The sequence below is a fragment of the Rhinopithecus roxellana genome, chromosome 10 (assembly GCF_007565055.1).
Source record: "Rhinopithecus roxellana isolate Shanxi Qingling chromosome 10, ASM756505v1, whole genome shotgun sequence".
Lineage (NCBI taxonomy): Eukaryota > Metazoa > Chordata > Mammalia > Primates > Cercopithecidae > Rhinopithecus > Rhinopithecus roxellana.
This window is the reverse complement of record NC_044558.1, coordinates 1,840,561-1,852,811: the sequence shown is the minus strand read 5'-3', so window position 1 is coordinate 1,852,811 and position 12,251 is coordinate 1,840,561. Positions and strand designations below refer to the sequence as shown.

The 12,251-nt window shown below is 34.9% G+C and overlaps 1 protein-coding gene across 1 annotated transcript in view; it reads right to left on the bottom strand.

Moving 5' to 3' along the window:
• The window catches only part of CD163L1 (CD163 molecule like 1), a 91,520-nt gene that overhangs the window by 56,580 nt on the left and 22,689 nt on the right, over nucleotides 1–12,251 (bottom strand). The window contains exons 5-6 of the mRNA XM_010388036.1: nucleotides 6,213–6,533; nucleotides 3,305–3,625 (exon numbers count right to left, since the gene is read on the bottom strand). Of these exons, the coding sequence (XP_010386338.1) occupies nucleotides 3,305–3,625; nucleotides 6,213–6,533 (642 nt within the window). The remainder of the gene's footprint in view (nucleotides 1–3,304; nucleotides 3,626–6,212; nucleotides 6,534–12,251) is intronic.

Sequence of the window (12,251 nt, the reverse complement as noted above, 5' to 3'; positions counted from 1 at the left end):
CAAGTACTTCCGTGATATAATGGAAACCAATGTATTCAGTGTAGGTTAAATGTATGGGTGTATGAACAGATATATGATGTATGTATATGTAATATATATCATTTCCAGATATACTAAATAAAAATTCATAGAAATAAAGCAAAGAAAAAATTTAAATTCCTGGTGCAAATAAATATACAAATGAAGTAGTGTATACTATTCTAGTATAGGGTAAATGGATAGTATAATGATATAATTTCTGCACAAATCAAACCAATTTATATTTATATGGTATTTTAAGAGACTGGGCTTTGCTACATTGCCCAGGATGGAGCGGAGTGGCTATGTACAGGTGCAATCATAGCACCTTACAGTCTCTATCTCCTGGGCTCAAGTGATATTCCTGCCTCAGCCTCCTGAGTTGCTGGGACAACAGGCATGTGCCACCATGCCCAACCAATTCATAGGTTTAATATTACCTTAAAAACAATTCTAATTTTAATCCATATTTAGAAGAATAAGGAGAAAAAAGTAGCAAGGATTTTATGAAAAATAAGAATACTTAGGGAATATATATCTCAGTACATATTAGCCTATAGAAAGCTACAATAGTTAAATGTGTTAAAGTTAGTTAAAGTAGTTGAAGTTAAATGTGATGGTTCTAGAAATAGAAGAGGGGGACTATGTATTTTATAAAGGGACTCTGTAAAATACACAGAGTTCTTACACATTATAAGACAAAGACGTCACACAACCGAAAAATGGCCAAAGAACCAGAAATGCTAACACATAAACAGATACAAATAAGTTGCTAATAAAGAATTGGGAAAAAGCTCTCATTTGTTATCAAGGAAGTAAGATTTTTGAGCATTGACTTTGGAGCTAAAACAGTCCATATTTGAACTCCAGCTTCACTACTGCCCTGATAGCTGAGTGACCTGGGTGAGTTACTTTCTCTCAGTACCTCTATTTCCTCACTGTAAAATAGAAATTAGAATAGTAACCCCCTTCCTGGGATTCCATGAGGATTCCATGAACCCATATATGTAAACTAATAGAACGCTGCCTGGAGCACCATAAATATTCAATAAATGTTCATTAATATTATTATATTTTTAAAATCAGATTAACAGTTATTCTAAAATATGAAAACATTCAGTGTTAATATGATATAGTGGAATAATAGGGAGCTGAAATCGAATAGAAGAAAAAAACACAATTTATAGACAATAATTTGTTAATATATATCCAAGACTTTAAAAAAAGATGCATATGGTTTTACATGACAATTTCATTTTTAAGTATTTGGCAAATTACATAATCAAGTGTGAAAAATGTATTTCTCAGTATATCAAATAAAATCGTATTTTTAACAGTAAAAATTTGAAAACCTTTTAAAACTTAACATGATGAGATAGTTAAATAAATTATAGTACATTACGCAATATAGTAAGCAGCTTCTAACATTAAGATAGATTAGTAATGGCCATGTGGAATATGTCTGTGGTATATTGTTCAGCACAAAGGGTACACACACACACACACGATCCAGAAATATAAACAACAAAAAAACCCCAAAAGAATGAATGGCAGCATTGCATGTGGATTTAAAAAATTCTTTTAATTTTTTTGTATTTTGATCTTTTCACTGCGTTTATAATTTGAAAAAGTAGTTTCCAAAAAGCAAAAGCAATTTTTGTAATGTTTTATATCAATCTATAAGAAAGAGAAAACTAAAATAAAATTGATGTGTACAAAAGAATTGATAGTTAACTTTGCCTACCAAATTGATCACATTAAATGTGAACAGAATAGATAGATAAATAGATTCATAAACCAAACTCCACTCTGCAATTTCTGGATACCATTATATATTATACTAATCTGACATTCTTGAATATAAGGTGTATGTAAGGTGTACATTCAAGAATGTCAGGTTAGTATAATATTAATAGTGAAAAATTATCAACAGCCTAAACACCAAGAAAAGAGCTCAGGTTAAATTTACTGTACTCATATGATAGAATAACATAAAGTTTTTTAATTTTTAGTTTAAGGGTGTGGGAAAATGCAAATGTTATAGCAAGTGAGAGACAAGATACAAAATAAGGAGTTGCATTATCTATATTTCTATCCTTCCATCCACATATAAGGTATGTGTGTGTGTTTCATTTACAAGAACATCATTCTTCATTTATCCTATATCTATCATCTATCAGGCTTTTAGGATATCAATAAATAACAGGACTATTTAGGTATACTCTCATGTAAATAGCATCATTGGAAATGGTTATGTAGGCTCACAATACTCCCCTGACACCTGTGCCCCCTCCCACTTAGGACTCTCTAGATACTCCTTTTTTTTCCTTCATAAAGTGCCACAGAGAATAATGATGACTGGATTTTATTTATTTATTTCATTTTTTTTTTTTTTTTTTTACAAGATGAGGCCTCACTCTGTTGCCCCAGCTGGAGTGCAGTGACCCAATCATGGCTCACTGCAGCCTTGAATTTCTGGGATCAAGCAATCCTCTTGCCTTAGCCTACTGAGTAGCTAGGACCACAGGCATGTGCCACCACACCCAGATAAATTTTAAATTTTTTGCAGAGGGAGTCTTGCTATATTACCCAAGTTGATTGTGAATCTTGGCCTCAAGTGATCTTCCTGTGTTAGTCTCCCAAAGTGTTGAGGTTACAGGTATGAGCCTCTGCATCTAGCTTTGTTTTTTAAATATCTAACCTGTTTTTTTCTGTTTAAAAGGTCTTGGAAATGTTTTATACGTAAAATAATTCATAAGTATTATGCACACAGATTTTCTTTGTTTTCAATTCTACTAATGATATTCTAGATTCTTACAGAATTATACATCACATCAACATATGTATATAAATATATCTATATCAGCTATTTGGATTTGTATATATTCCTAATTCTCTATAATAAGCCTTAATTTATAATCAGAAATAAACAATGTATATTATTAAATAAAAAACTTAAAAAGCAGCAGAAAAACTGTTAAGAAAACTGTAAACTAGTACAACTCATTAGTTTAATATGAAGAGAGTTTTCCCAGTTATTGTAGAGATACAGATTATACTCATGCGGTGGTACCAGCTGTATCTGATTTCAGGAGAGACTGCTAGTGAGGAGAAACTCTCTTTTTACAATGTGCATTTGAAAAGTTCTTTGTGCTGCTTACGAGTATTTTGGGTTTTTTTTAAGGACCAAAAAACCCTTTTTTCAAGCTACTAAGTGCTTCTAACCTCCCAACAAATTATTTCTAAAAATTCAAATGTGTACTCTCTCATGATCTTTGAACCTTACCAGAACAAATTACTCCAGCATCTGATCTTCGGAAGCATGTTCGCTTTGCTTTTCCATCATATATGCAGTCCCAGAGAGATGACTCATTCCCAGAGCAAGATATGCTGTTTATCCAAATGTCCCTAGTTTCATTACTAGGTTTAGCACGACGACTGCCAAAGACACTAAACGGACATCCTAGCTGCTTACAAACCACAAGGGCTTGTTCATTCTTCCAGTTCTGGTCACATACTGTCCACCACTGTTCATGGATTCTCACCTCTACTCTCCCTGAACAATTGTCACTTCCATCTGCTAGTCGCAGTTCCAAATCTGCTCCATCTAGGATGAAGTCACAGAGAAACGTCTGAACTGGATTTGGGACAATATCATCAGCATCCCTCTCCTCCAACCTCCCCATGTGAAGATTAGATGTATCCTTCACAAACTGAGAAAAGTAAAGAGTGGAAATGCATTTTGTTTCAAAATTTCAACAAGAAGACTTCAATACTAAAGTACTTGTCGGTCTTTATGACAACAATCTTCTTTTAAATATGAACATTGAAATTATAATCCTAAGAACCTTGCTTTAGCCTTGCTGAAATTTAAGAAACTAAACATTACAATAAAAAGCCTTAGAATCCTATATGCCATTAATTACATTAATTTTCAAAATATTACAGTGATTATTCTTAACACCATAAAATAAACTAAAGTGTTGGCAAATACTTGCCTTTCAGTAACTTCAGAAAGAAAAGGGACAAAAACAATGTGCAATTAGGAAAAAATCTCTCTTGGGTTTAAATAGAAACATGTTCTTTCTCATACTGTTTTCTATGAAGAAGCAAGCCTTTGCTTATTAAACATATTTGCCGTAGGAAATGAAATTTGTTCAGTGGTAATTTTTGAAGGAACTCTGTGTTTTCGCTCCGTCAGCATGTGCATCACGTGACTTGTGTCCCTGTGACTCTGCTTTTTCATGCATACAAATAAATATATTAAATAACCCCAAGAAAGTAAAAATGTGGAGAATTTTTCTTGAAATAATTGAGGAAAGAAGATATAATTTCTATACCTCATCTCCTCCCATTATTCAAGCTTTTCATACATCATTACAAAAGTGTAATTTGCTATCTAGTGAGAAATCTGGTTCACATTGAATAGGTTAGTCTCGGGAGATTTGGAGGTTTATTTTCCTATCAATAATGTGGGTCATAATGATGATAATAATCATGCCTAAACCTATGGAGAACTTCTTGGTTGCCTGGCACATTTTAGGTATTTTCCCTGCACTATTTTATTTAATGCTGTTATCCTAGTCATGATATAAGAAATCTGCAACTTGGAGATTGACTTATATAGGATCACATAATTATCAAGTGACAGATTTTAAACTGTGAAACTGTGAACTGTTTTTGTTTAGTGAAAAAAAATCCTTTGACTACAGGGCTGCAGAGAAGGCCAATGTATCTAACTACCCATTTTCCTGTGGGTTGGCCACACACACATCTGTTTTCAGTGTTGGGATTGTTTTCCCACCTTGTTTTCACATCTGCATCATTCTTCCTGGCCCTTCCTTACTCTTCCAGAGGCACATCGTTCCGGAAGTTCCAGAGTTTGAATAGCAACTGGTCTTACAGTTAGGGATGTTATATCAAGTCAGAAGCACACTGTTATGAATTCACTTCATTGTAAGAAAATGTATCAAAATGATTAAGATTCTCTCTCTTCCTGTTTCCTCCCCCTCTCCTCTCATCTCTCTCATCTTCTCATGTGTCCCTCTTTTCTCTACCTCCCTTTTACGTGGAGGAAAATTTTTCTTGTAAAATGATGGATTGATCACATATACTGTGGGAAACTCTTTTGAATGGTGAAAGTGGTCGTTCCCCAGATAAAACTTGCAAGCAAACTAGTATAAACAGAAATAAAAGGATTAAAAGATGTTCTGAATATATTATCCTTCCCAAAAGTCCTATGAGGGTGGCATAAATCCTGTGGCTAAGGTACAGCTAAACCCATAAACCTCTTTGTCTACATACGTTTTTCTATGTATATCGTTCCCTGCTGCATACTCTAGACTTAAGCAAAACTCATCTTAAAAAAGGCGACCTGATCTCAAATTCTATAGGAAATAAGATTAAGGCATCCTGTGTAAGGCTGGTAGAATAAGGTCAGTAATAATTTACTAAAGAAGCCTCTTCTATCAAGACAAACTGACTCTCAGAGGAAAATACTTGGCTCTACATCTAGGGATTCTCCTTTCATAAGAATATTAGAAGGTGTGGATTTAATCTTATTAAGACAGTGAACACGTTTCATGACATCTTTAAACATAAAATACTACTGTGAGAGAAATATGAGTGATATTTTAACCCCTGATATACAAAACTATAAATAAACAGTGAGGGGTAACTTGTAGTTGAGAGTTGCAAACTAGAAAACAAATGGCTGCAGACAAAAATTTTACTAGTATAAGGTACAAAGTAATTAGCAAAGTCATAAATTTTTAGATAGGTACTCTTTGGAAATAGTTTATTTTAATGAGAGGAAGTGCTAAAACAAACTCAATGATAACATAGAAAAATATAGTTGTATCTATGAATATGCAAAGTGATTACACATTTAAAAATTATGCTGAATATTAATATAAGCCATACACTTGTATAGATTAATAGCAATTTTGACTAGATTGGATATTTTGTTGCACCAATTAGAATTAAGTAAAATGGTGTGTTGGGGTGGGTAAAAACCTTATTCCCATGAGGCTTACAATGTAATATGCTGCATAAAACGCAGGCATGTTCCCTGAGGAAGAATTGAAAGTGTCAATTCTTACACATCACAATTGGTTGTAACTTCTTCAGGGTTTGGTCCTAGTTCTCCAAAAAAGGAATTTTATCTGATGTAATCATGTGGATGTAAGTCTTACCTGAGCAGATCACAGACACATCGTTCTGATGAATACAGTCAAAATTTACGGTTCCGGAATGTCTGCAGTCCCAAAGAAAAGACTCATTACCAGAGCAGGAGACACCATCAAGCCATATAACATCAGACCCTGACTGCAAATGAGGCAAGCCAGCGAAGTGAAGTGCAGTTCCACATCCCAGCTGCTTGCATACGACATCGGCTGCAGCATTGTTCCACTTATGGTGGCATATGGTCCCCCACCTTCCTTGGATTTTCAGCTCTACTCTCCCCACACAGCGGTTCGTTCCACCTACAAGCCTTAGTTCAAGATCACTACTATCTGAAACAGAGATATAAACACAAAGCCCAAGTGAAGTTTTGATCAGAAACTTCAGATTCCAGATCCTGCTATCCAAATTGAGATTTAATGAATGCCTAACTCTTGCTTTTTAAAATTCTTGTACACGTACAAGATTAATGTAATGGAATCTATCCCAGGAAAGGATCATGCTATGATGTTGACAATCCACCAGAATCTCTGGCATTTGGGGAATAAAGCACAACAGAGAGTAGAAATGCCCTTTCTGATTGTGAGTTAAGAATAAATCTATCAAAGGTCAAGAATGCTTGTAAATTTGTTGTCAAAACATGAGCCTTTGATGGCTCTGAGTCTAGCCAGCAACCATTTTAGAACTTATAACTGTGTATAAGCAGTGGCAATAAGATATCATTGTCATCACTGTCATCATCCTCTTATTCCTACTTCAAAAATTTTTCTTCCTTTAAATGAACATTTAACTCCATCTTCTTGCAATATAACTTCCAATTATTCATCTTACTGGAATTTACTCTTGAATGAAATGGAACAAATGAAACAAATGAAAAATAAAACTTCCAAAGGTGAAAGCAAGTGTGGCCAGCCATAAATTATGGACTTGTCATAGTATTAAAATACTCTGTTGATTTAATTCAAATTATCAGCCTTTCCTTATTACCTTATTTCTTTATATCACTTAGCAAAATTGACCACTACATATATATATATATATATATATCATGCGTAGTGGTCAATTTTGCTAAGTGATACAAAGAAAAAAGGAAATAAGGAAAGGCTGAGAATTTGGATATTTTATATATGTATGTATATATATAGTGATCAATTTTGCTAAGTGATATAAGGAAATAAGGAAAGACTGAGAATTTGGATATATATACACACACACACACACACACACATACACACAATCATCTCACCATATCCACAGGGGTGTGGTTCCGGGACTCCTATGGATACTAAAATCTGCAGATACTCAAGTTCCTTAGTTGGCCTTCTGTGTCTGCTGGTTTCACACCCACAGATCCAACTAAATGCAAAGTTTCCATCAGCGATTGATTGACTCCATGGATATGAAACCCACAGATTCTAAAGGCCAACTGTGTGTGTACATATATATTTTTACACTTAGCAAAATTGACCACTATATATATAATATATTATATAATATAAATATAAAATATATTTTATATTATATATTATATTTGCCTAGGTCTTCCAAGAATCCAAGAATACATTGTCTGTCTGTCTGTCTCCCTCTCTCTCCAATTGCTTGTTTTGTCCCCATATCTGTCAGTTAAATGAATGAGTCTTTTTTACAGATTATTTATCTTTATTTAATAAATTAGAATACAGTAAAATTGACTGGTTTTGTGTACACTTGTGTGTGTACAGTTCTCTGAGTTGTAATACAGGCATTAATTTGTGTAACTATTACCACAGTGAGAATATAGAACTTTGTTACCCCATTCATTCATTGAAAGACAGTTAGTCACAGTGTATTATTATTTTAATATATTGCTAGGTTCAAGAAACAGAACGTTATATTAGCAATATTTTAAAACTATTTCTATTTTTTAATTTTTGTTGATATATATCATTTGTATGTATTTTAGGGATACATGTGATATTCTGATACCTATATAAAGTATGACATATTCAAATTAGAGTAATTTGGATATCTGTCACCTCAAAATTTTGTCTTTTATTCATGGCGAGAACACTCCAAATCTTCTCTTCTAACTATTTAGATGTTTTTTTCTTAATTTAATTATTGATTAAGGAAATAAATTCCCAGAAATAATGTGGAACCTTGGATCTAGGCATACTCAAACTGATTCACAATTGGGCATGCCAGTTCTTTGAGTCAAAACAGTGCCTCTGCTTTTGTTATTTTGATGGGCTGGTTTGTTTTTTCCTGTAGATTTGCTTAAAGTTCCTTGTAGATTCTGGATATTAGCCCTTTGTCAGATGGACAGATTGCAAAAATTTTCTCTCATTTTGTAGGTTGACTGTTCACTCTGACAATAGTTTCTTTTGCTGTGCAGAAGCTCCTTAGTTTAATTAGATCCCATTTGTCAATTTTGGCTTTTGTTGCCATTGCTTTTGGTGTTTTAGTTATGAAGTCTTTGCCCATGCCTTTGTCCTGAATGGTATTGCCTAGAAATACCTAGAAAACCTAGAATAGGTTTTCTTCTAGGGTTTTTATGGTTTTAGGTCTTACATTTAAGTCTTTAATTCATCTTGAGTTAATTTTTGTATAAGGTGTAAGGAAGGGTTCCAGTTTCAGTTTTCTGCATATGGCTATGCAGTTTCCTGATACCATTTATTAAATAAGGAATCCTTTCCCCATTGCTTGTTTTTGTCAGGTTTGTCAAGGATCAGATGGTTGTAGGTGTGTGGCATTATTTCTGAGGCCTCTGTTCTGTTCATTGGTCTATATATCTGTTTTGGTATCAGTAACATGCTGTTTTGGTTACTGTAGCCTTGAGGTACAGTTTGAAGTCAGATAGCATGATGCCTCCAGCTTTGTTATTTTTGTTTAGGATTGTCTTGGCCAAACAGGCTTTTTGGTTCCATATGCAATTTAATGTAGTTCTTTCTAGTACTGTGAAGAAAATCAATGGTAGCTTGATGGGGATAGCATTGAATCTATAAATTACTTTAGGCAGTATGGCCCAAAGTAATTTTCATGATATTTTCATGATATTGATCCTATTTATGAGCATGGAATGTTTTTCTATGTTTGTGTCCTCTCTTATTTCCTTGAGCAGTGGTTTGTAGTTCTCCTTGAAGAGGTCCTTCACATCCTTTAAGTTGTATTCCTAGGTATTTTATTCTCTTAGTAGCAATTGTGAATGGGAGTTCACTCATGATTTGGCTCTCTATTATTGGTGTATAGGAATGCTTGTGATTTTTGCACATTGATTTCATATCCTGAGACTTTGCCAAATTTGCTCATGAGCTTAAGGAGATTTTGAGCTGAGACGATGGGGTTTTCTAAATATACAATCATGTCATCTGCAAACAGAGACTATTTGACTTCCTCTCCTTCTATTTGAATACCCTTTATTTCTTTCTCTTGCCTGATTGCCCTGGCCAGAACTTCCAATACTATGTTGAATAGGAGTGGTGAGAGAGGGCATCTTTGTCTTGTGCTGGTTTTCAAAGGGGATGCTTCCAGCTTTTGCCCATTCAGTATGATATTGGCTATGGGTTTGTCATAAATATCTCTTATTATTTTGAGATACATTCCATCAATACCTAGCTTATTGAGAGTTTTTACCATGATGGGGTGTTGAATTTTATTGAAGGCCTTTTCTGCATCTATTGAGATAATCATGTGGTTTTTGTCATTGGTTCTGTTTATGTGAGGGATTACATTTACTGATTTGCATATATTGAATCAACCTTGCATCCCAGAGATGAAGACGACTTGATCATGGTGGATAAGCTTTTTGATGTGCAGCTGGATTCGATTTGCCAGTATTTTATTGAGGATTTTCACATCAATGTTCATCAGGGATATTGGCCTGCAGTTTTTTGTTGTTGTTATTGTGTCTCAAAACAGTGTAAAATAATTAACAAAATGGCATCAACGGGTTCTTACCTATCAATAATTGCTTTAAATGTAAATTGATTAAATTCTCTAATGAAAAAACAGAGTGGAGAGGTTAAAAAATGGCAAACAAGCGGCAGAACAAATGGACTTAACACATTTCTACAGAAAATTTTACCCAACAGCTGCAGAATATGCATTCTATTCATCAGCACATGGAATATTCTCTAAAATAGACCATATGATAGGCCACAAAACAAGTCTCCACACATTTAAGAAAATCAAAATTATATCAAGTACACTCTCATACCACAGTGGAAGAAAATTGGAAATCAGCCCCAAAAGAAATCCTCAAAACAATGCAAATACATGGAAATTACATAATCTGCTCCTGAATGAGCACTGGGTCAACAATGAAATCAAGATGGAAATTTAAAAATTCTTTGAACTGAATGGTAATAGTCACAGAACCTATCAAAACCTCTGGAATACAACAAAGGTGGTGCTAAGAGGAAAGTTCATAGCCTTAAATGCCTACATCAGAAAGTCTGAAAGAGTATAAATAGATATTTTTTAATTATTATTATTATACTTTAAGTTCTAGGGTACATGTGCACAATGTGCAGGTTTGTTACATATGTATACATGTGCCATGTTGGTGTGCTGCACCCATTAACTCATCATTTACATTAGGTATATCTCCTAATGCTATCCCTCCCCGCTCCGCCCTCCCCACAATAGGCCCTGGTGTGTGATGTTCCCCTTCCTGTGTCCAAGTGATCTCATTGTTCAATTCCCACCTATGAGTGAGAACACGCGGTGTTTGCTTTTCTGTTCTTGCGATAGTTTGCTGAGAATGATGGTTTCCAGCTGCATCCATGTCCCTATAAAGGACACGAACTCATCCTTTTTTATGGCTGCATAGTATTCCATGGTGTATATGTGCCACATTTTCTTGATCCAGTCTGTCACTGATGGGTTTCTACCCAGAGGAAAAGAAGTCATTATCTGAAAAAGGTATTTGCACATGCATGTTTATAGCAGCACAATTTGCAATTGTACAAACATGGCAACAACCCAAATGCCCATCAATCAATGAGTGGGTAAAGAAATTGTGATATATATATCAAAATTTATATCTATATCTATATCTATGTATACACCATGGAATACTACTCAGCCATAAAAATGGAATGAAATAATGGCATTCACAGCAACCTGGATGGAATTGCAGACCATTATTCTAAGTGAAGTAACTCAGGAATGGAAAACCAAACATTGTATGTTCTCACTCATAAGTGGGAACTAAGCTATGAAGATGCAAAGGTATAGGAATGATATAATGGAGAATAGAGCAGCAGATCCTGACAAGGAGGATTCAACCACCACAGCGCTTGAGTTCTGCTAAGGGAAAAACTGCCACCTCTAGGGGGTCCCTGAACTCCATGACTTCTGACTGGGAGAGAACTCCCAACAGGGGTTGACAGACCCCTCATACAAGAGAGCTCAGGCTGGCATCAGGCCGGTGCCCTCTGGGACAAAGCTTCTAGAGGAAAGAGCAGGCAGCAATATTTGCTGTCCTGTACCCTCTGTTGGTGATAACCAGGCAAATAGGGTCTGGAGTAGAGCCCAAGCAAACTGCAGCAGACCTGGAGAAAAGGGGCATGACTGATAGAAGAAAAAACTAACAAACAAAAAGCAATAACATCAACATCAACGAAAGAACGTCCACACAGAAACCCCATCCAAAAGTCTTCAGCCACAAAGATCTAAGGTAGATTAACCCATGAAGATGAGGAAAAACCAGTGCATAAATGCTGAAAATTCCCAAAACCAGAATACCTCTTCTCCTCCAAATGATTGCAACTCCTCTCCAGCAAGGGCATAAATGAGTTTGTACATATGTATTATATACACATGTATATAAATGTACATATATATGTATGTATATACATACATAGAATGAGTTTGATGAACTGACAGAAGGAGGCTTCAGAAGGTGGGTAATAAACTCCTCTGAGCTAAAGGAGCATGTTCTAACCTAATTCAAGGAAGCTAAGAACCTTGAAAAAAGGTTAAAGAACTACTAACTAGAATAATCAGTTTAGAGAAGAACATAAATGACCTGATGGAGCTGAAAAACACAGCACAAGAACTTCGTGAAG